The 25,131-nt window shown below is 31.8% G+C and overlaps 2 protein-coding genes and 1 non-coding gene across 6 annotated transcripts; 1 reads left to right on the top strand and 2 right to left on the bottom strand.

The window, feature by feature from the left end:
* Window positions 1–2,747: 2,747 nt before the first annotated feature.
* On the bottom strand, window positions 2,748–2,854 carry LOC128285873 (small nucleolar RNA R71). Its single transcript, XR_008276420.1, has one exon. It is a non-coding gene; the product is annotated as a small nucleolar RNA R71 (small nucleolar RNA).
* A 16,601-nt stretch (window positions 2,855–19,455) lies between these two features.
* On the top strand, window positions 19,456–23,689 carry LOC108479580 (uncharacterized). 4 transcript variants are annotated; one of them, XM_053023130.1, is made up of 6 exons: window positions 19,456–19,630; window positions 20,285–20,443; window positions 21,061–21,225; window positions 21,320–21,469; window positions 22,296–22,582; window positions 22,694–23,689. In XM_053023130.1, the coding sequence occupies exons 2-6, from the start codon at window positions 20,314–20,316 to the stop codon at window positions 23,438–23,440; spliced, it is 1,479 nt and encodes a 492-aa protein (XP_052879090.1). In that variant the 5' UTR covers window positions 19,456–19,630; window positions 20,285–20,313; the 3' UTR covers window positions 23,441–23,689. The 4 variants fall into 4 exon arrangements, with proteins under 4 accessions (XP_052879090.1, XP_017637762.1, XP_052879089.1 ...); XM_017782273.2 differs by having other exon boundaries at window positions 22,296–22,585; XM_053023129.1 differs by having other exon boundaries at window positions 19,456–19,735.
* Window positions 23,438–24,902, bottom strand: LOC108479581 (SKP1-like protein 1A). Its single transcript, XM_017782275.2, has 2 exons — window positions 24,470–24,902; window positions 23,438–24,371 (listed from the first exon to the last, which is right to left on the bottom strand). The coding sequence occupies exons 1-2, from the start codon at window positions 24,764–24,766 to the stop codon at window positions 24,186–24,188; spliced, it is 483 nt and encodes a 160-aa protein (XP_017637764.1). The 5' UTR covers window positions 24,767–24,902; the 3' UTR covers window positions 23,438–24,185.
* Between the last annotated feature and the right edge of the window lie 229 nt (window positions 24,903–25,131).

Here is a 25,131-nt window from a genome sequence, read left to right as displayed (position 1 = left end):
TTATTGATTTCCTTTTTGTCGAGATTTGATTTGGCTAATTGCCTAACTATGTACTTTTATTCGAATCGTACAATTCTCTTATTCTTGTATTTGTTCTTATTCTTAAAAAAATATATACATACATACATACATTTTAGTAGTAATTCTTTGTTTTTGAGTTTCAGTATTTAATTCCATATTCTGAGAAGAAGCTCACGTTTATTCAATTGATGATTAGTTATTTTTCTAGTTAGGTAATTTATCAAGTTAATCTCGATTCTAACAGTTTCATTTTCAGCCTTTATCCACACCTTTAACCCAAAGCCCCTTTACAACCTTTCAAAGACCTTTTAATTTATGTATCATCTCATTTGTAGTGGTGGAGATTTGATTTTCATGCAAGCCTATGGTAATAACTTTTCATGTTTGACTAATGAGTGCTTAATTTGAACCTTGAACACATTGAGTGATTTGAGTGAACCTTTAGTGAGGAAGTCGTCCATTGTCAATTTGGAATCAAAGATAATTACTTAGATAAAGGGGGAGGCCTATAATTTTATGATTAGAATGCTCAGCTTTGACTATTTGAAACTTTAATGTTTTTTTGGTTAAATTTTAAATGTATGACTGCTTATGGATAATTTTGAAACATTATTGATGAGAATTATAAGTTGAGAAGAATTTATTTTGATTGCGAGTTGAGGATTTTGCTTAAGGACAAGAAAATGCTTAACTATGGGGATATTTGATAAACCGTAATATATACATATATTTGGCCCCACGCTTGGCATATTTATGGATAATTTCTCCTTGGTTTTAGTGGATTTGATACTCCTAATCCTTTAATTTCATGTTTTATACTCAGGAGAGCCTAAGATAGCAAAAAGAGCGAGAAACGGGCCAAAAACTGAGAAAATGGGTCAACGTGGGAAATCAACACGGCCTGGACTTCCTCACACGGATAGACCACACGGTTGTGTCTATTTAACAGACTTTAACATGGCTTAAGCCACCCACACGGGCGTGGCACACTGTCGTGTCCTTGTCGAGCCTAAGTCTAGTTCTACTCGGAAAAGGCCACTTTTGAGGGTTTTGAAGCATTCTAAAGCCTATATAAACATCGGAGGAGGCACCTGGAGGAAAGACACATGGAGTGGGAGCTAGGGAATTACTCAAAGAAAGCCGATTGATCTATCTCAGAAGCCAGATTCTCCTTCAAGACTGAAGATCTCCCTTTAATTTCCTTCAGGGGTTTTTGGGTTTCTTTATGTTTTGTTATTATTATTCTTCTGAGATGTTTTCTTTTACACATATGAGCTAAATTCCCTAAATACCTAAGGGGGAGAAACCTAAGATGGATCTTGTTACTATATTCTGAATTATATATTTCTTAATTATGTATTCTTAATTCTTGCTTTAATATTCCAGGATATTGATTCAAGTATTGATGTGCTTATTCAGAGGAGCAAAATTCCCTGTCTAAGAGTAGATCTAGCATAATTAAGCGGAGTTGATTGCACCCCTAGACATTGGGTGACATAATTCTGCCGGATTAGGGTCAAACCTAATAGGGGAATTCATAGATCGAGTTAATGCAACACTAGGGGTTTTAATTAGAAAGAGATTTCAATTAATCAACCTAGGGTTAGACGTTGTTAGTCTCGAGAGAGATAATAATATAAACTAGGGATTTCTACGGATCAAGTTAAGTGAATAAATTGTCTAGTTCAGATCAAATAATAAGTGAAGTCTAGGTGGATTCTTCCTTGGGTATTGTCTAAATCAATCATTTTCCTCAAAAGTATTTCCCCAGTTTACTTCCTGTGAATTCTTAGTTTAGTTAATTAGTTTAGATAAAGCAAATCCCATTATTTTTAGGCTAGATAATAAAAAGAAGGTTAATTCTAGTACTTTTAGTTCCTGTGGGTTCGACATTTCAGTCCTGCTATAAGCTATACTACTGTTCGATAGGTGTGCTTGCATTTATCGTGATAATAGTTAGTTTTCAAGTATGATCAATCATAAATATAAAACTTATCACGTACATCAAGTTTTTGGCGCCGTTGCCAGAGAATTAAGATATTAGGAATGCTTAAGTTTTATTACTTTAGCCATTTATTTTATTGCAAGTTAAATTTTATTTTAATTTTGTTTATATTACTAAATTTTCTTCTATTTACTTCTGGCAGGTTTTTATAGTTTATGACTAGAAGAAACCCGTCGGGACCATTACTTTTTGATAGTGAGATCAGAAACCGAAAAGAAATAAGGCGAAGCCTAAGATACATAGAGGAAGAGCGAGAGGACAATATTTACACCACAATCGAGGAGATGGGTGAAAATTAAGAAAATCCGCTACCTCCTGCGATTGCTGCTGATCCAGTAAATCAGAATCCTGCTCCTCGTACTATGTATGATTATACTAAACCTAATTTAACAGGAACTGAATCGAGTATATTAAGCCTGCTATTGCTATAAATAATTTTGAACTAAAACCTAACACGATTCAAATGATACAACAATTTGTTCAGTTTTATGGTTTGCAGGATGAGGACCCAAACACTCATTTAGCGAATTTTTTGAAACTCTGTGACACTTTTAAAATTAATGGCATTTCTGATGATACCATTCACCTTCAGTTGTTTCCCTTTTCATTGAGGAATAAGGCTAAACAGTGGTTGAACTCGTTACCACGAGGGTCAATCACTACTTGGGAACAAATGACCGAAAAATTTTTACTTAAATATTTTTCGCCAGCTAAAACAGTTAAATTGAGGAATGATATCTCTTCTTTTGTGCAGATGGATCTAGAAACTCTTTATGATGCATGGGAGAGAAAAAAGGACTTATTGAGAAGTTGCTCTCACCATGAGTTACCTTTATGGTTACAGGTTTAGACTTTTCACAACGGTGTGAACCCCTCAACAAGGCAACTTATCGACGCAGCCGCTGGTGGAACTTTGAACAACAAAACACCTGAAGAGGCTTACGAATTTATTGAAGAGATGTCATTGAATAAATATTAGTGGCAAGTCATGAGAACAAAGCCGATAAAAGCAGCCGGTGTTTTCAACCTCGATGCAGTTACTACACTATCTAATCAGGTAGAACTTTTAAATAAAAAGATTGACGGTTTGTACTGTTCTACTCAGGTACAATAAACCCTAGATCAAAATCATACTTGTGTTTTTAGATAGATGAATCTTTGTCATTCCCGTCTTTAAACCAAATGATCTTCTCCACTATTCTAGTACCATAAATTACCTCGAGCGTGAGCTTAATCAAATTGAATCAAAACATAGAACTAAAAATAGTTTTCTTTTCTTTTGGGGTGAAAATGAAAATTCTCTTCTCAAAATGGAAACTAACAGAATTTTTATTTCAAAAAATATATTTAATAATTGAGATCAAATTATCTCTATTTTTCGGCCGAGTAACAATATCTTAAAGTTCTCTTTCTAGCCCTACCGGTGCCATCTATTTATAGGAAAAGAAAACAAAACTCTTGTTAAATTGTAGAAGTTTATTTCAATTAGAAAAATAACCTCCTACTTAGAGTATAGGTAGGGTCAACGACATCCCCTTGTATTCCTACTAGGATTGTCGTCTGTTCATGTTTTATGAGAGGATTTTAGACCTCTCTCACATCGGGTCCAATTACGAGTACTTCTTGAACTTTTCGACCTAATACTTCGCTATATAATCCAACCCGATTATGTTTTTCTATTTCCCAAATAAAATTCAATATTTATATTCAATTAAATAAATTTTGTGTCTCAATTTTACCCTCGATAAAATTATGATGATTTTATCCTTGATAAAATTTTTGAGAAAATATATTTAATATTTCACCATTCAATTTGTTCACTATGATTGAATGGTTTATGTTCATTTTTAGGCTTTAAAATAGCTTAAAAACATAAATTCATTCTTCTGATCATTTTTTAGTAATCCATGTTCATTTGCAATTTTCATTTCCATTTTGAGAAAACCATATTCATTTCCAAATGATTCCATTTCTCCATTTCGGAGAAAACCATAATCATTTTGAATGTTTTCCATTTCTCTTATTTCACCATTTCTACTAATTTCTATTCATTTTATTCATCATGCAATTCATTTATGGTTCCAATGAGCTAGCGGAGGGATCGATTGAACATATGCAATTAAGGCTCAAATGATTTATAATTAAGTTCCAATTTTTTGCCTGCTAATTATAAATTCATTTAGTTACGAAGTCATTCCATTATAATATCATGACTGAGCTCTCCCTAATAGCATACCATTACAAAAGCAACTCAATTAGCGCTTGTCCAATGACCTTGTCATAAGTGTGTTACCCTCATAAGATATCCTTAATCTCTTTGGGATAATATCAGTTCTCCCAATATGATTCTATTTTATCTAATGGTAACCATTACATCTTTCTTCATGAAAAGTCAATCACTATCAAATAGTGATCAAGTCATCTATCACAAAAATGAATGACCCTTGGCCACGTTTCCTTTTCATTAACCATGTAATGCCAATGAGAGGATATCATTTGCCCATGTTTCGAGCTATGAATTCCACTATTGTGAATGATACTACATACTGTAGAAGTCGTACACCCAACGCACCAACTTTTGATTCCTTATTTATTCGAACTTAGGTTTTTACTTGCATTAAAGTGTACGAGTCACACATACCTAGTTCATCATCCACTTAGGATTTATGTATGTCACATTATGAACATCACAAGTGAATAAACCCATAAATAGATTCATGATCTATTCTTCTTGGGTTCTATCTAATGTACTGTCAATCCAGTCAATCACATCTATGTCTCTATCTTTTGGGAGTCATCCACTCTGATGCCCAAGATAAAGCATCTCCACAATTGGACTTGATAGACGACATATTAGTATTTCAATCAGTTTGATCGTTTTCAATTAAATTAAAGGTATGTTTAGCTTCGTATACAAATACAAGTTGTCTTTCTGTATTACGATCCGACTACATAATACCACTTTGTATTAGTTTAAACATTAAACAACCAATGAGCAACATTTGTTTCCATTGTGCTTTGCAAGAAAATCCCATGTGAGGAAATTATACAAAGTATTAATGTAATTCATGAATAATTTTATTAACCAATCAGTTTGGCAAAAATTAAAAGTGCACATTAATGAAAATACTACACTTTGAGCACTAGATCCAACATTCGTATGGTCTTTCACATGCTGTCATTAATCACATCTCACATGTATACATTTATAATATAAATTTGTATCATTTCAAATCCAACATTGTTTATCCAATTCATTCTTTATATTCCCAATTAACCAGAATCAGATTCAAGACGGATACACAGATTAACCAACCAACACATCAATCTAGCATCGCAGTGCATCATCAGATATCTTGAAGCAGATATAATGGCACACGAAGTGCATCATTGGACAAGCCATAGAAAATATATTGGCACATAAGAGCATCATCAGATAAAATGAAGTGCAAACCTGTATACAATCTAATCTTATGACATGCAACTATATTTGACGCTTCCCGAATAATTAATAGGTACTAATGTTCCGATTGCATTATATAATCCAACTCATATATCATTTCTCATTCAATTTCATAATCACATTTCAATTCATCAACAATTCAAAACTTTCTCATATCACATAACATGTTTCGCTCCATTCCCATATCACATATCATGTATCAATTAAATCATCCTACTTTCTATTTTATTCAATTCAGTCCAAAATATCAATATTCAATACTAATCACATCCAATCAATTCACACGAAAATTATATACTCACCTCAATACTCAATAATGCAATTAACATGAATTCGAAAACAAGTGACTTGATCTCAAATCATAAAAGCAAAAATCGAGATTGCGTGTCACTCATTGACGACTCTCGCTTTTCCTTTCCCTCTTGACCGCTCTTCGTCATCTTTAGCTACGGATGATAATTCAAAAAATAAGCGATAACAGATTTCATCCAATTCATGTTCACAAATAAAGCCAAGCATATTTTTCATTTTATTCAATTTAGTCCCTAAACTTAAGATTTGAATAACTTTCGGTATATTGCTTCAGATTAAAATCCAATTTCATATTCTTTCATTAGGGACCATATACTTTATATTTCTAGTATAATCTCATGTCATTCACTTTATTCAATTTGGTTCCTAATGTAACAAAGTTAACAAGCAAGCTTACTAAGCTTTACAGTTTAGTCATTTTCATAATCTAAGCTTATTTTCTATCAATTTTAAGCCCAATTCTTCAATTTCTCAACAATAACAACTTACTAAAATTTGAATAATTGGACAAATTAATGACTTAGGAACTTACTTGTAATGGTTTTCGAATGTTCAAAAGTTTCAGAGCTTTCTTCTTTCTTTTCTTCAATGGTGTATATGATTTTGGAGAAAGATGATAAAGCTTTCATCTTGCATCCCACTTAACATATATATAGTACAATTAGTAAGCTAGTTAAGTTAATTAAGTATTTTAGTTAATTAATTGGTTAATTTAATTATAAATTATGCATAATAGATATCATCAACACATTTCATTATGTATATAAAGAACATTAGTTTATGTAACAACTCATTTTCATTGGTATCGAAAGCGGTTGTTTCTGAACCCCATTTTCTGATAGTTCATAAATATTATTAATTAATATTTTTGAGTCTATCATATAATTATATTGAATTTCAGTGTAGTAAATTTTTTGAATTGGTAGTTAATTGTGGTACAAGGACTAAATCATAAAAGTGATAAAAGTTAATCGCTATAGATTTTAATTTGTTTAAAGGCTTAAATGGTAATTAAATCAAGGATTTAAATAGCAAATCATCCATTTTAAGGGTGAATGGACAGTTAGTGGTGTCTTTTATCAATAATGAATGTTAAAAGTTTGATTAAATAATTAAAATAATATGTTAAAACATAATAAACAAAACCTATCTTTTATTTGTCTTCCTCACTATTCTAAACAAAATAAATCAAGGAATCCATTGTTGAGCTTCAAACAAAACTTCAGCCCTTGCGTTTGAAGCCCGTTTTTCGTAAATTTTACGTTTTTTTATTAGTGGTAGCTTGAATTAGTTAACCCATGTTTTATTTTTCAAAACTGTTAAATTTACAAAAAGTTACCATGGATGAATGCTTGAAGTTTTGGTGTTACAATGTTGTCTTTTAAGCTTAGAAATGCAAAAGGATTAGTTTGTAAAGTTTGAATGTTAATTTTAAACTTAAGGACTAAAACGAATAAATGGTAAAACTGTCATGACATTTTGATATAAATAGATAGTAAAGGTTTGTTTAAGGTTATAATTGAAATAGGATTATAAAACGAAGCTCAAATGTGTAAGTTACGATTGTTTCGATTTTAGGGACTAAACTGAATAAAATGTAAAACTTGAGGGAATATCTAAAAAATGAAATTGAATTGAGGAATAATCATAGTAGGCTCTTAAATGATGTTTGGAATTGATAAATTGAATTAAATTATGATATAGATCTAGAATTGAACCAACTAGTAGATAATCGCGAAAAAAAAATTATAGATTAGTCCTCGATGTTTCATTATTACTAATCCTGTTTGGTAAGTTTAGATGAAATAGTTGCAATGAAATTGTTGTATAATTGAATCATGAATGTTTAACTATAGTTTAAGTTGTTTACAAAATACTACAAAATGGTGAGATTGAGACTAAATTGTAAATAAATGTTATTATCTGTAAAAAAAAATAGTGCCTGTGTGAACATAGTAAATAATATGATATGGTTGGCATGAAAATAGGGTTAGTTGCACACTTGTACAAGCTTGCACTTCAATGCCTCTGTACAACACTACGGTGCTTTCTGCTGTGGTGTAGTACTCGTGTACCAGGATTTCTTTACTAGGGTTCATTGGGTTAAATGATTAATACGGACTAATAATACAAGAATGATATAGAATGAGCTTGACAAGTATATGATTGACTGTTGATTAATGATGAAAATACAAGTTACATGTTGAATTTTAATATGGCATGATCATATGAGAACTCACATTGTGAAATTGTGTAATAGCCCAAAATTGGGTCTAGTTGGAACAGAGGTTTCGGGACCACAAAATCCGAGATAGAAATAATTATTTTATGATTATTTTGAGGTCTATGATATGATTTCACGATTGTTTGAAAATTTCGTGAAGAAATTCTATACATAAAGTGCTGAGTTTGAAGTTAGGGACTAAATTGAATAAGTTGCAAAACTTGCATTCTAGAAGTTTCTAGTATGAAATTGATTTGAAATATTAATTAGGAGGTCTTAAATAGAATTTGACCAATTTCTAAGTGATGGACAAAAATGGGACATGGATGGAATTTTTGAAAGTTTAGTAAGGAAGGGCATTTTGGTCATTTGGTAATTAAAAGAAATAAAAAGGGAAAATAAAGCCAAAATTGACTCATCTTTTTCATGGAGGCCGAAATTAGCATGGGGAAAGCCATGGATAGGGTTTTCAAGCTTTCCAAGCTCAATAGTAAGTCCGTTCTAACCCCGTTTTTCAAGTTCTTTACGTTTTTAGAATCCCGGTAATTTGATTAAGCTTATTCTAGCAATAATTTAAGCTAGGGTTCATATTTGGAAAAATACCCATAGGTGAAATGTGTTTATTTTGCTGTTTTATGATATAATATGAGGTTTTAAATTATGTTAGACAACTTGTGCTACTCGGTTTTGAGTGAAAACGAGGAAAAGGGCTTAATCGGTAAAACTACCTAATAGTCATAAGTATATGTTAGAGTGAGAATTTGATGTTGCCATAGAAGGGAAAAGTGATCAGCATATCATAAAACATAAGAATAAGGGATGAAGTTTAATTCCCGAGTATAGGGGCAAAAGTGTAAATATACAAAAGTTTAGGGGTAAAATTGTAATTTTTCAAATTTTGAGTTAAGGACTGTTTTGAATAGTTCATTAATTAAATAAGTAAAATATGATGTTTTAGATCCCGGAAAATGAGATTTGAACCTAGAATGAGAGAAAAATAAAAAATTGGGAAAGTTGGTAAAATGGCCGTTTTAGTATCGAGGTAAGTTCTTATGTATAATAAGCATTAATTTATGCATGTTTCAATGTAAAATTGATATATTTATTATGATTTCTGAGGTGTTGAAAGTATGTAAGTTGGTATGATAATAATACAGCAATAATCTTGTAATTTATATTTGAAAGTTAAATTTAGTGAATTAATTGAATTATGTTAAATTAAATGATTATGGTGCCAAGTTTATGAATTGATTTAAAAATATGTCTATGGTACATGAAGTGCATTGAATTATCATACATAAATGTGATTTCTATGATTATGGTTATTATGGGAAATTGTAAGTTCATATGATTTTTAATAAGGCAATGTGTAATTTAATGTTATTGCCTTGATATTAAATGAGATGTAAGTTTATATGTAGTAATACATCAATATTACTTGTATTATGATATTTTATAATGATATTGGAAATATGTTTGTGGATAATTACTTGATTGGTGAAATTGTTGGAAAAGAGAGAAATCCGGTTGAACCTTTGGAAAGATTGGATGATCTGAGATAGTATGTAGCTAGGTCACATGTATGGTCTTTGAGTGCACATCATGTGTACAAGAGAGCTACAAGACATTATGATGTAGCTAGGTCACATGGGTGTTATTGTGTACACCATGTAGACAACAGAGTTACGGGATATATGTAGCTAGGTCGCATGCGTGGTTCCAGGTGAAGGACACCATGTAGACAAGAGAGCTACGAGATAAATTGGCTAGGTCACATGGGTGGAACTGATTGTTCACCATGTGTACAAGAGAGCCGAACTATATGATGGGTGGAGCTATGTGCTGAAACCACCAAGTATCGAGGATTGATCTGAAGTGTTCAACGGGAGACTCTTTATGTATTGCTTTGTGAGTTTTGTGATGAATAAGTGCAGGAACTTGGTTATGTGAATGATGTGTTCATTAAGTGACCAGGATGTGGTAAGGTTATAAACAAGTAAGTTATACATGAGGATGATTTTATGGTGACCTTGTGATCATGGGCCTATACTTGTGATGTATGAAATGTGGTGAAAATGATTTGTGATATGTATGTTAAAATGAGGTTAATACAAAGAAAGTGTGAAAGAGAGAATTAGCAATAAAACTGTTTTAGACAGTAGCAGTGATGTGATTTTGAAAAATCACCAAAAATAGTAGAAATTGAATCAGAGACTGAATGAGATATAAAATTAAAGCTTAATGAGTCTATATTCATATAAAAGAAACAGAGCAGGAAAAGGAGTTCTATATTTTGAGATATTTATGTTTTTGTAAGACTAGTTCAGAATGATTACGTGATACCATGTTCTGACTTTGGAAAATCACAAAAATTTGGATAAAAATAATTAGAGGTTTAAACTTATATTTTTAAAATCCCTAATGAGTCTATTTTCAAGATAGATCAACAAGAACATTAATCGAGTTTTGTACTGTAAGATAATTAATTTTTAGTGAAGAGAGGTCAAAACTGTCAGAAAGTGAAATAGGAGAAATTTTAATGAATAAACTGTGCTAATTGGCTAAACCAAAAATTATGAAAATTTAATGGTGGAAACATATGCGAGTCTAGTTTCAGGGAAAATTTACGAATCTTAATTTGGAGCTTTTTAGCTCGAATTATAAATAAGTAAGTGACTATGACTCTTGTGGATAGTTTGATGTGAGCATTTATTAGTAAATTGTGAAATCGTACTTACAAGAATGCTATATACATTAAGAATGTGGAATGGAGAGGAGGAGGAGGAAAATAAATATATGTGGAATACATGGAAACTATGGTATATGAAATATTGATATAATGAAATAAATGATATGTGTTTATAAGAAAACAGAAAGAGAATGATATGTATCATGACATGTATATATATATATATATATATATATATATATATATATGACTAGTCTCAATGTAATGCTTGTTGGATATGGAGTTGAATTGAAATGTTTCAGGCAAACATGTTATTTTGCGTATCTGAATTGTGATATTTTATAAAGATATGATCTAGTTTTAAATATGAATGCTTGATGATTAAGCTGAAGATATTTGGTAAGATGATAATCTTGGTATAAATGTATAAGTGGTACTATAATAAACAAGGTAAAATGAGTATGAGAGACACATGTATGATGACATACAAATGCTATGTTTGTGGTTTAATTGAGAATATTTATTCATTAAATGAATACCATGTTATATGCTTTTGATTTTGTATAAGTGTGTAAGAGATTAAGGTTGACCAAAGCTTGGAAAATAGCCTAGGTATATTCCACACAGGCAGAGACACGACCATGTGTCTCAGCCGTGTATGGAACACGACTTTGGGACACGGGCATGTGGAGCCTTAAAGCATGAAATTTCCAAGATTTTTGTAAGTTCTCGGTTTAGTCTCGAACCCTTTCTAAAGTATGTTTTGGGCTTCGTAGACTCAAATAAGGGACTATGTGTAAGTGAATGAACGTTTTGAAATATGAATGAAATTTTATGGCCCGTATTTTATGGCTCGTACCTTATCCCGGCCTCGGGTACGGGTAAGGGGTGTTACAAATTGAATTGCCATGTTAAGTTTAATTTGTTAGGTTGGATATGTTATCGTATATAAGTATAAAGTGAGTTAAATTTACTGTTTTATGTTTATGAACTTAGTAAACATTCAAAATGCTTACTTGATTGTTGTTTTCTTTTTCTGTAGTTTGTCCGTTTGCGGAACCTATCAATCGGATCACCTCAAAGCTCACACTATCCAATTGTTGATTTGGTAGTCTTTTGTTCATTTACGTCCGGTTATGTGGCATGTAAATAGGTGTTTGTAAATGATAATTTGGACTTATTTGCGTATATGTGGTTGCTTATATTACTAGTTTGAGATGTTGGTTTGAATTAGTTAATGTTTGATGTTATGTATCACTTGCTAAGTAGTACATGATGATTTTGGTTTTGACATATAATGTCTTTGAATGCTATTTGAATGGTTAGAAGTGATGGAAATGAATTGGTAATGTTTTGTTATCTTATGAATAATATTTGAATAGCATTTTGAGTATGATAAGGCATGGTAAAATGATGATTTTGAATGGTTATAAACCCATGATTGGTAGGTTGAATTGCTATAGGTTAGATTGATATGTTGATGCCAAATTGTGGAAATGTTAGAATGGATGTTTAGAAATGGTTAAATGAATGTTTAGACATGCTTTTGGATTGGTTTTGTGTAGGTTTAAGTGTACATTTATGCACCAAATGAGTTAAAGGTTTGGCTTGGCATAGAATAGGTACCAAATGGCTAAATTTCACCAAAAATAGGGTCCTCGTCGCAATGTCGATCGACAGTAAGTGACATCGCAAAATCAAGTTGTTCGATGTCGGGACGTGACAAACTGTTGGGCGACTCACGATGTGGAGGAAGTGACATCACGACGTTGGGTCCAGACTTTCAAACTTTGCAATTTTGTTCGAATTCATACCAGAGTCACCAAAAGAACTTTCATAAACTCGATTTAGAGTTAATTTTAATTGCATATCATCATGTGAAAACGTTTATGGTATGAATAAATGCCTCGATGAATAATTTGTCGGTTTTTGTTCTAGTTTCACTTGTGGCATCCTATATCTAAGGCTCGGTGGCCGGGTCAGGCAATGGGTGTTACAATTTGTTTACCATTTTAATCCTTTAGATAATTGCTATCTAGGTCCCCAAGTCTTTTCCTTATTAAAATTTTATAGCGATTGAAATTCTACAATTTGGTCCCTGAGCCTTAATTAACTACTTTTTCAGTTAAATTACTTACCCAAATCTCAATATATTTTTGTATTAACTCTGTAAATATTCCTATTTAATATTTATGGATTCGATTTATGGAAATGGGACTTTAAAATTGCATTTTTCGGTACCACTAAAATTCGGGTCGTTACAAGGAAATAATACAATAAATGTGTGTACACACACAAATATATATGCACATGTATTTATGTATTGAACTTGAATCATAAAAGTACAAATTGAATTTGTCACTCATCTATAACTCTCATCTTTCCTTTCTCTTGTGAGGGCCCGACGTCATCTTTAGCTAAGTTTGATAATTTAATACTAGAAACAATATCATTTTACATCCACATCACATTGAAATACATATCCAAACATGTTTTGTATTTTATTCAATTTAGTCCCTACATTCGGGATACTTGTTTTTTTCAATATCAAACATCGGATCAAAATCCAATTTCACATTCTTTCATTAGGGACCTTATACTTCCTATCTATAACGTAATTTCATGATATTTTTTCAGTTTATCCAATTTAGTCTTTAATGTTACAAAGTTATCTAACAAGTTTAACTTACTTTCTAATTTAGCCCTTTTCATACTAGGCTTATTAACTATCAATTTCTTCAAATTAAGCTCAAAATCATCAATTTCACTACAATGGAAACTTGCTAAATATAAACTAAATGAACAAATTAACACATGAGCTAGCTAAATCAAGCTCCCATGATTATGAACCTATAAAAATTCAAAGAAAAAGTCTTGGTTACCTTAAGAATTTGAATGGTCGAATGATGTTTGAAGCTTGAGAGTTTTTTTTTTCTTTTTTTTTTCAATGGACGGGGAAGAAGATGAAAACTTATCTTTCATTCCACTAATTTATTATTTATACTTAATTTAGTTTTTAATTAATCTTAAATAAGTTAATTAGTCATGGTTTATTAATTAATCTAATATTTATGTTCTATTATTATTATTATTATTATTATTATTATTATTATTATTGTTGTTGTTGTTGTTGTTGTTGTTGTTGTTGTTGTTGTTGTTGTTATTAAAGTTAATGGTAGTAATCATCATTTCCCACTAATAATATAAAAACAATAGTTTAATAACCATTCAAACCCTTTGGATAATTGTTAACTAGGTCCTTAAGCATTTTTTAAATTAAAACTCAATAGCAATTAAACTTTTTCAATTTAGCCCCTAAGCTTTAATTAACTATTTTCTCTGTTAAATTACTTAAACTGATCTTCAATATATTTTCATAGTAACTTCGTAAATATTCCCATTTTATTTTTACAGACTAATTTACGAAAATGAGATTTCGAAACCATATTTTCTGACACTGCCTAAAATCAGCTCATTACAAATTTTAGTGTTCAAGAGCTCAATTAAGTGCATTTTTTTTTTGAAAGGGTTCCCTAGACCTTTAAGCCTTGTTATACCCTTGCACTTCCTAAATACGTGGCACAATGAGAAGCTACCCACGAGATTATTACGGATGACCCTTCACCTTGCATCGTCCAGTTGGTCTTCCACCTTGCATTGTTAGTTACCAGCCACCCACACATTATGAAGAGAATTCAAAGAACAATTACAAAAGGAGCAGGAACAACAACAAGAGATCTCAAGTTGTCAAATAATTGGAAGAAGAAGGAGAAACCTATATATATAAATCCCCAAAACAATGTGTTTCATTACACAACTATCTCAACACTATACGACCAATGCATTTGGACACATGTCCCTTGCAATAACACAATTTATCATTGGCCCACTCTCTACAAACAATGGCTCAACTTTTCATTTAAAGTAGATGTTCCAGAATCTTTAAAATAACCCTTTATCTTCAAAATTGTCCTCAATACAGTAATAACCTACCTCCCATGTCTTAAGGACGCTTTTGAAGATGATGTTATTTCTCTTATGACAATTACCACCCGTTGAGATTACCTACAGAAGGTCTTAAGGTAAGCCACTTTGTAACCTACCTTTCGATTGGGTATACCCTTGCACCTCCCAAACACGTAACACCATGAGAAGCTACTTGAGAGACACCTGTGGATGGCTCTCCACCTAGCATCTCTTGGTTAGTCTTCCATCTAGCATTGTTCGATTGGTCACCCATTGAACCATTAGACATTAGACCACTTGCTTTTTAGCGAGACCAAACTTATCTATAAAAGGGGACTACTAAGAGACCACTGAGATGTAACAATCTTATACTACCTCAGTAAACGGAATGCTAAAACAATACCGCACTTGATGAACACTTGTATCAACCGGCCTTAAAAAAATAAATGTTATATTTTAGATCAATATGATAGAAATATTGAATCAATTAAAAAAATTACATGTACTATAGATACAATTATTTTAGTAAATTAATCAACAAAATTATAAAAGTAGGTAAATCTATTTTAATTATTCATTATTGTAAGTTGTAACTGGATTTTCCCCGTATATAGAAGATGTAAAAGTGAACGCATTCTAGATTCCCTTTGTTTTATTTGGGAAGAAATTTCAAAGCTTCTCTTTTACTTTTTCTGATTTTTCATTAGGCGCGGCTAATCTACGCTCACTTTTTTGCCTAAAAAATTTTCAACATATTTGCGTCACAAATTGGATGAAAATTTTTAGGATAAAATATGCCACAAGTCCTTATGCCATTTAAAAATTTGAAAATTAGTCTCTTTACTCTTTACTTTTTAGAATTTATAATTTTGGTCCAATTGTTAATTGTTTTAAAATTATTGTATTAAATTTAGGTTTATTATGATATTGTCTTTTATATGGCTACCAAGTGAATTTTTATTATTTATTTATATTACAAAATGTCACATTAATAATTTTTGTTACATTTAGGTTCATTACAGTATCATTTTATAATTATATGACTACAAAGTGAATATATATATTTATTATAAAATGTTATACCAATAAATTTAACTGTGTTAATAGTTAGACATGAATTTTTAACATTTTAAAAATAAAAGATTAAATTCATGAAAATAAAACTAAATTTTAAATTTATAAAGAATACATAAACTTATGTGATATTTTAACCAAAATTTTATTAAAAGAATAATGAGAACCAAATAATTTCATCCTTTAAATTAAAGTGAGTTTTTTAAACTAAATAAAATCTAAATTAAAATTAAAAATCAATAGTTTTTACCGTGAAACGACATTAAGAAAAAGGTAAAAGAAAAACCATTGCAGGATTCGAACTCAGAATGCAGCCCTACACTTCATAGGCTATATGGCTTGAGTAAACCAAAGTTTGGGGTATTCCTTCAAAACTTCCATTAGCTGTTGTGCCACTTCACTCACTCCATTTTTTTATTTTTAATAGTTGTACAGGGATGTTGTGATAGTAGTATTTTCATATTTCCCTTTGAGTTTCCATGGCTCCGCTCCTCTTTCCAACAACGCTCATTTTCCCTGTGAGTTTCGACCGCTCCTCCTCATGGGTGAATGCTGCTTGCGCCTCACCATCACTAATTTGGGTTTCTGCTTTCTATATTACCATCACCTTGGACTGGAATGTTCAAAAAGGATTTGTGGCAAGATTTTAGTTCATATTTTTATTGGAGTAAAACTTAAATAAATATAAAATATATTAATATTATATTTAAATTCGATTCATCAACGCTTCTAGGTGATGGGCCATTCGAAAGTCTTGGGTGAGGTCTTCATTCGGTGGGCCCAGTTGCAGATTAGTTAGGTCTTCATTGCCACCTTCTAAAACGTCGCGTTCCTGCACGAAATCATGCGGCTCATTAGCATGCAAATCTCCCCGGTACCTGCATTGGCGTGCCCGCATTTGGTGCTTGTACAAGCACATCAGAAGGCACCATCCTTCACGATTTGGGCGGCGTGGATGTTGATGTTACGGTTAAAATAAAGGTTAATTTCTGTTATTATTTTCTATATTTAAGAAAGTTGTAAATTTAATTTCTATACTTTAATTTGATTATTTTAGTTTTTTTAATATTTTTATATTTTAAAATTTTAAAATTTTAATTTTATAAAAAGATAACTATAATGTCCATTAAACATATGATTACATATGAAATGTCATGTCACATTGTTAATTCATTTAATAGATTAACGACGATCATTTGTGTCATTACTCAAATTTTAAAATTTAAAAATATAGAAATTTAAAATGATCCAATTTAAGAACATAGATTAAATTTATAACTATATGCATAATACTGAGACTAACAATTAAATTTAACTAAACGAATTTAACTATTACTATTTAGGTCAATACTAAAATTTTAAAATTTGAAAAATACAAGACTAAAAATAATAAAATTAAAGTATAATAACTAAATTCATAACTTTTATAAAGTATAGGTACTAATAATAGAATTGAACCAAAAATAAGTACTAGAACTTCATTGTTTATTAAATGCTCTTAACCTATAATTTATGTTCAATGTGAATCAACGCCATCTTTTTCTGAAAACTCCAGAAAAGGGAAATAAAATAAAATAAAAATTGGTTCCAACGTGACCAAATTCAACCGTCGTACTTGTCAGCAATAGTTTAATATATTTGTGGGTACTTGTCCTAACATTTTATACGTTTGATTTATATTGTTGTCTTTTTTTCTGGATGTCCTCAAAGATTGCAATAAGAATTTGCAATTCCCAACTTTATTCATCACGTTTTAATGTGTTTTTAGGTAAATTGCATAATTGGTCACTTAAGTTTCATAAGTTTTCATTTGGTACTAAAAATAAAAAATAAATTATAATTTGACACGATTATTACATACTTTCATCATTTTAGTTGCCACTATTATCTACTTTTATCATTTTAGTTACTCGTCGTTAATTTTTCATTAGATACACTCATTTTAGTCATTTAACTTTATTAAATTTTTATTTTCATCACTCATTTTATAATTTTGATTTTTTAAAGAATTAATTTTATTTTTCGATGAAGATAAAAGCCTGAAATTTTACTGAAAATTCAGATTAGAAAAATCATTTTATCTTTTTAATTTTTTTAGAATTAATTTTAATTTTTTCTTAATAAAAGGGAATGGAAAACCTAGGGTTTTATAAGGAATATCTTGGACTTTTATAGAAAAAAACCTCCATTGTAAAAGTTTGTCATATGTCATGACTTTTACAGGGAAGGGAATTACCTAGACTTTTATAGGAATTACCAGGTATTTTTAGCCCAGTTGAACCTGTCAATATCAGTTTATATTATTTCTTCCACCATTGATAATTTTTAAAAATTTACAAGAAAAGGAATTACTTGACTTTTATTAGAATTATTCGAGTTTGTTTAACTAGGTTGAATTGGTATGTATCAATTCTCGATTCAATCGGTTTAAAAGCTTTTTCTAGACCAATACCCCAGACAGTTTTCGGTCCAACTGATTGGTCCTGTCCGATTTAGATAACCATAGTTTTTCCGGAAAAAAAACTCAAATAATTCCCTACAAAACCGCATATATTTTCCTTTTACTAAAAACAACTAAAATTAATTCTAAAAACTTAAAAAATTAAAAAGATAAAATAATTTTTGATGTAAAAATTCAAGTTTTCTAGAAAAACCCAAGCAATTTCCTACAAAACACCAAGTTTTCCCTCTGATTGAAAAAAATTAAAATTAATTGTAGAAAGGAAAAAAAATTAACTTTCCAATAAAAACTAAAGTTTTGTTCCTATAAATCCCGAGTAATTCAATGTAAAATCGAAACTAAAAAGAAAAATGATTTTTCTAACCCAAATTTCTTAGGCAAAATTTCAAGTTTTTCCTTCACAGAAATAAACTAAAATTAATATTTAAAAATTAAAAATTAAAAATATAAAATGAGTGACAAAATTAAAATTTACTAAAATTGGGTGACTAAAATTAGTATTTTTAATGAAAAATTAACTGCAAATAACTGAAATGATAACAATATGTAACGGCAGTTATTAAATTACAAAATTTTCATTTTTAGTGCCTAAAATAAAAATTTATAAAATTTAAATGACTAATTGTACAGTTTACCCAAAACATTGTGAAGTTGAACCACAAATTTGGCAGTTACACCAAGGACAATTAGAAAAAGGGCAAAAAAAAAGAAAAAAAAAAGAGGTGGGACATGTTGTAGATATATAGATTATATTCATTGGGAGGTTAAAAAAAAAAGTGAAAGCGGATTTTCTTTCTTTTAGTTTACTAAATTAAAATTTTAAAATTTGCATAATAATATATTAAGACTATGGGTGAAAAAAAGTCATTCTTTGGAGCCTTTTCAAGGTTTCTTTATTAACATTATATTTCTAAGTAGAATAATTTTATATGGGTGAAAATTAAAATATATATTTAAAAAAATTTAATAATGAAAATAAGTAGAGTGTAAATGTTTTAATATTATTAAATATGTGTTTAATTTTAAAGTTGTAATTTATAATTTTTATTTAAATATGATATAAAAATAGGAAAAGATAAAAATATTTTTATAATTTTATAATAACTGAGATCACTTTCCCCACAAAAATAGATAGATAAACAAATATTATTTTATTTTAAAATTTTAATTGACAGAAAGAAGAAAACTGTAACATCAACGCCTATAAAAACATTATATTAATATATAAAGATTCTTTTACAAAATAATAAAATGGAGAATTAATGTATGAAAAGGAAAGTAAAATATGTAGTATGAACATAGATATGATTCAGGTCAATTACCAAATAAAAAAGAAAGAAAATTCAGGTCAAACTGCGACAATCCTAAAGACGGGAGAAATTCCAATTTGATTTGTTAATTCAGTTTTCGGACAGGTTCATTAGTCAATCGTAATTTATAATACAAAGACTTTCAACTATAAAATCTGTGTCTCAGATACCATCTCTTCTTTTTTCTGTTCTCCTTTCTCTCTCTCTCTGGTATTCTCTTTCTCTTCTTTATCAACATCTAATATTTTTATCCATGTTTTTCTGTATGCTCATAATAAAGATGGGATTTTGGAGTTTGTGTATTTTCTTTTTTACTTTATGCTCTGTTTGGAAGGGGAGAAAGAGTAGGGAAGTGTAAAGAAACTTTCTGCTGGCTTCCCCCCTCTGTTCGTCTTGACTCATCGACTTCTGGTTTTGAAATTAACGGAAGGCCAAAAAGTGTCTTCGATCATGTTTTTGGCTGCTTATTTATTGGAGGAGAGAAACAGTTTTTGTTTCCCATCTATTGAAAACTGATTACTTGTTTCTTTTATATATAATTTCTAGTTTTTTTTTTTTGGGTTACTTGTGGATTGAACTTCAATCATGTGTATAAATTTAGAAGTGGCTTTTGGCTGTGAGATCGAAGACTTTGTGTATGATAAAAGTTATAAGAAAAAGGAAGATCCTAGCAAGCTAGGATCTTTGTGTTTACTATTTCAATGGCATGTGACAGCTTTTAGTAATTAGATTGTTTTAATTTATTGTGAGCCTGTACAGGTAAAATTGAAATCAAACAACGAGGAGAGATGGATGAGAATGGAAAAGTACGCTCAAATTGTGCTAATGCTGCTAATCCCTACCATGTATGTGGTGCATATTGCCTAGAAAAGATTGCTGATGGCAAGGGATATAAGGAAAAGGATAAAAAGATATTAGGTAATCAATCTTACCCCCTTGTGCTCGATTTTCCGAACTGATCTTTGCGAAACATGTTGTTCCACAGATGAAGTTGTTCAATTCTATTACTTCCTTTTGCATTTGGAAAGATGATCAATTCATTTTAGGAGTTCATAAACACTGGAATCCCTTATGCTTTCATGTACCATTGGTTTGTGATCGATTCAATGTAATTCATGCAAGGTGGATGATTGAAATCTAGTTTATGGTTTAAGTAACCTAATAAAAGTTTATTTGTGGAACTAATTAATCTAAAAGGTGAAGTTTGGTCTATCTTTAAATGTTTGGTAGAAAGTGTGAATAAGGAACATGTCATTTTAAGTCTTTCTTGGCTTGACAAATAACAGAATTCCCAGAGAAAAGTGTATCTTCGGAAAATATTTTTGTTTCCATATCATCAGTTGCAGCTTGGTTAAATTCAGAGTACAAAGAATTTAAATTTCTTGTTAGTACCTGAACAGTTAGGTTCCTTTGGTTCTTGGCTGATATAGGCATGTTGTTAAGCCTAACCTAGAAACTTTTGATTTATTAGCTTAAGTCAAAGCTTTGTTGATCACTTTCTAAAGGCAGGTTTTATTTGCTTTTCCATTTGTTAGATAACCGCTACGGTATAAAAGAAGTTGTGCGTAACAAAAGGACTGATGATGGAGGGAGATCGCAACCAAATTGCCCTAAAGCACTGAATCCTTACCACGAATGCAATGATAATTGCACCCAGAGAAGTTCCAAGGCCAATATTCAGGGAGTTAGAAAGGAATCCGGTCTCTGCTCATGATTAAAAGTTCTTTACTATATTATTGTTTAGGTTTTTGTTGATGTTCTAAAGCTACGTGTTCATGTCTTTTTATTTGTTAGATAATCACAACGGTATAAAACAAAGTGAGCTTAGAAAAAAGAAAGGTGGCGAGGGAAGAGTGCACCAAAATTGCGGAAAGGCATCGAATCCATACCATGAATGTGATGAAAATTGTTTCAACAGAAGTACAGAGGCCAAAAAAGAATCAGGTTTCTGATGATATGATTAAGAGAACTGTTGTATTTGTTCATGTGTATTCTGTGGGTTTTACAGACCTTTGTCTGAACATAGGCATACATGTTTTCAGTTTTATTTGTTAGATATTCGCAATGTTATAAAACGAGGTCAGCTTAGGAAAAGAAGGATGTCGAGAGAACAGTAAGCATCTAATAATGCTTATCATGAATGCAACGAAAATTTCTTGAAAGGAATAATGATGCTACACAGGGGATCAGAAATGAAACAGATTTTACCCCCTCTTCACCCCAAAAGCCAAACCTTTGTCGTAATTCTGTTACTCGTTATCACTAAGTTGCTAGAAACAATTCCACTGCAAACTTGTTTTGTTTTTATGTTTTTTGTTTGTTGGAGTTGCAGTTATAATTTGGTGAAACAATAAGGAATACAGTAAATTCTTATAAATTGATAACTAAATACAACCTTTGGGTAGAAGGACTCCTCTTGATCGGATCAAGATTATTTTCCCTCCCTTGAATGGAGACGGGATGGAATAGTGGAGGTACTCAAATGCCACATCAATCTTATTGTTGGCTATTCATAGAACCTTGGAGAATTTGTAGATGTTCTTAAAGAGTTTCATAAGCCATGTTGTTCTTAGATCGTGGCATGTTTGATGATCTTGTTTTGGCATATTGTTGCATGCTGAGGGTAATTTTTAGTCTGATACACTTTTGAGATGCATTTCCACCGGTTTGATAACATCTAACGACTTGATTCTTCCTTGAGATTGATGTTTTCTTTCAAGGTACACAAATTCACTGTTGCATTTTCATGACTACAGTCTTCTCATTGTAGGTGCCAAATTTATTGATGATTCCAGAAGCTTTGAGAGGAAAAAGAAGGGATCTGAGTCTCAGCCTAAGTCCCCTCGAGCACTTGAGATTACCCCTGCCCTAGGTGCAATTTACCATGGTGACCCCAACTCACTTCAGTCTCATTTATATAGGGAGAAGTTGGAAGCAGAGAATGCCGAGTCCTTTTCTTCTTTTGAGCAACACCCTGAAGAGATTCGTTCCCAAGAGCAATCTTTTGATAAGGCTCAAATTCAATACTCTCAACCGTTGCCTATGTCTGGCAAAATCGTGGTTGTTCCCTCTTACAAACTCGCAAAGGCTTATACTTACATATGAAAGCTTAGTGATACTTGATTTTTTATAAATGTAAATCTTTGCTTATATCCTCCTCTTTGACAGTCTCCCGGTGATACAGCAACCAAATTTAAAGGGGAGAATATTCAAATTTCCCCAAAGGTAAGTTCAGATGCAAGTACCGAGGATGGGAGAGAAGATGTGACTAGCTCAGCCTTCAGTTTCACAGGGATCACCCAAGCTTTAGAAGAGAGTGGTAAGGAAGATAACAAATCCATAATCTCTGAGTCCTGTGTTTCAGTTGGAAAATACCGTGTGAAAGAAAGCATCTCCTCAACTCTACAGTCAATTTTCGATAAATATGGAGACATAGCAGCTAACTGTCAGTTGGAATCGGCTTCCATGCGTGCATATTATTTAGAATGCTTGTGTGCTGTGGTTCAAGAGTTGCAATCCACTCCATTCAATGAACTGACCAAATCAAAAGTAAAAGAAATTTTTGCTGTTCTTAAGGATGTAGAATCTGCAAACATTGATGTTAGTTGGCTGCGTGCTCTGCTCAATGAAATCTCAGAAGCCATCAATCTTGCTAGTCAACGACAAACTTTTGAAGCCAAAAAGGTTAAGTATGAAAGTTCGTTAGAGTCTGTAAAGAAAGAACTGGAATCTCGAATGGAAAATCTATCTCAGAAAGAAAAGGAGGCCGTTGATGCCCGGGAACAAGTCGCAGAAATCAAGGCCCGTTTGGATGACATGGAACATGAATGTTCTCAGTTGGACAAAACTATTTCTTCTATAGCATCAATCAACGAGAAGTTCCAGGGCAAATCTCTGGTGGATGAGCTCCTGTAATATTGTTTGCGAAGTAAGACATTACATTAATATTTAGATACCTTGATAGCGTCATGAAAGTGTTGTGTGTAGAGAAACTGATGATAGGGTTTCAAACTTGTTTTCGAGCGCTATATATAACCTGATTCCTGGCTTTCTGGAATAAATGAACTGCCAAGAAAAATTAAGAGTCCTTGATCTTAGCCTCAGGACTTGGTTCATAATATGGGTCACATTTTGCATTTGAAATGAAAGAAGAGTTCAATAAAACCAGTTCCAACATTTATCTGCTTGACGCTTTCCTTAATCCTTGGTGTTGTGGGATTTTGTGGTTGCTTATATACATCAATGCTTTTCTTGTTTGCAAGCTATGAAATTGACCTCATCATAACAATCTGATTTTCCGCAATTACACATACTAGTGACTTTGCATTTGTAACGCACTTGCTCATCGTGTCATCGGCCAACTCTTTTATAACCATGGTTCCAACACCCTTGAAAAGAAGACATGAATCAACTAAACTTCGATTGTTATCTAGGATGGTGTAAGAGATGTTTGTTTCTACAATGATTTTAAGTATATACCACAAAACGTAAAGCAAGAAATCGATCAACACATTCAATCAAATTTGAAGACTAAAGACTTAAGCATGGAAAAGAGGCATCCTCATATGAAATCCTCAAGAAACAGATTGTAAGCAAATGTCAAGAAAAAGGGGCAATGTTGTAACTTTTTCAAACTTGAGAACCTATCACCGGTGAAGCTTCATACCCCAAGCATGTCGAATGCCCATTTGTTCTCCCTCCTAACAGCCTCTTCTGCCTCAGGGGTGTAATCGTTCTTGATGTTGAAGGTAGTGCGAATCTCCTCAGGTCTCTTCCCCTTTATCATGTTGGCAACAGTTTGGCATGTCAAGTCCAACAAGCTCTCTATTTTCAAACAGTTGGCTGCCTGCAAGCAAACCCCATTCTCATGATAGTAGAATACAACCAAGATTCAAGAACAAGAAGATGGCAGAATGGCAAATTGGGAAAAGAAAAGAAACTAACCAGGATGAGGTCGAAGAGGGTGTTTTGGTCAACCTTGACAAAATTAGCATCCCATTCGTAGAGTTCCTCAGGGGAGATGTCTTCCTTGCCAGCGGTGGAATTTACGTGCTTCTTGCAGTAGTCGAGAATCTTAGATAAGATGTCGCCGGAGACGCTATGGACATGGATGACGCTGCCGGGGCAACCATTTTCGTAAAAGTATTTGATCGTCTGAGACTGGACTGCAACCCCTTCCTCCACCTCGAAAACCTTTTGGTCGGAGGTCCTCAACTTTATCTTGGTCGATGTCGATCCCATTGTTTTCTTTTACAATTCTCTCACCACAAACCCTTATCTTCAAGAACTAGAGTAGCAATGACAGAACAACGTCCTTCTAAACTTTGGAGGGATGGATATATGGTTAGTTACACCTATGAATACTAATATGTGTTATATAAAGAACGCAACGATGTCGTTTGAGGGCCTTCTTTAGATTCTGTAAGATGACTATTGAAGCCACATTAACGTTCTTGTAGCCAGGACACTTGCTAAAATAGTTTAACAAGACAATTATGGCCTTCATGTCAAAAGGAACTACAGATGCTTGATTTCCGACCAATTATTCCATGTAATGTATACAAATGAAAGTGGATTGAATATTTGAAATTTTTGAATGATTTGAA

This window comes from Gossypium arboreum, chromosome 12 (genome assembly GCF_025698485.1).
Source record: "Gossypium arboreum isolate Shixiya-1 chromosome 12, ASM2569848v2, whole genome shotgun sequence".
Classification (NCBI taxonomy): domain Eukaryota; kingdom Viridiplantae; phylum Streptophyta; class Magnoliopsida; order Malvales; family Malvaceae; genus Gossypium; species Gossypium arboreum.
This window is presented reverse-complemented; position numbering and strand designations above follow the sequence as displayed.

Coding starts and splice junctions, on each gene's coding strand:
- LOC108479581 (XM_017782275.2), bottom strand. CDS start 24,766: ATGGGATCGACATCGACCAAGATAAAGTTGAGGACCTCCGACCAAAAG. Junction 24,372..24,469: donor CCCTCTTCGACCTCATCCTG/GTTAGTTTCTTT, acceptor GTTTGCTTGCAG/GCAGCCAACTGTTTGAAAAT.
- LOC108479580 (XM_017782273.2), top strand. CDS start 20,314: ATGGATGAGAATGGAAAAGTACGCTCAAATTGTGCTAATGCTGCTAAT. Junction 21,226..21,319: donor GGGAGTTAGAAAGGAATCCG/GTCTCTGCTCAT, acceptor TTTATTTGTTAG/ATAATCACAACGGTATAAAA. Junction 21,470..22,295: donor AGAGGCCAAAAAAGAATCAG/GTTTCTGATGAT, acceptor TTCTCATTGTAG/GTGCCAAATTTATTGATGAT.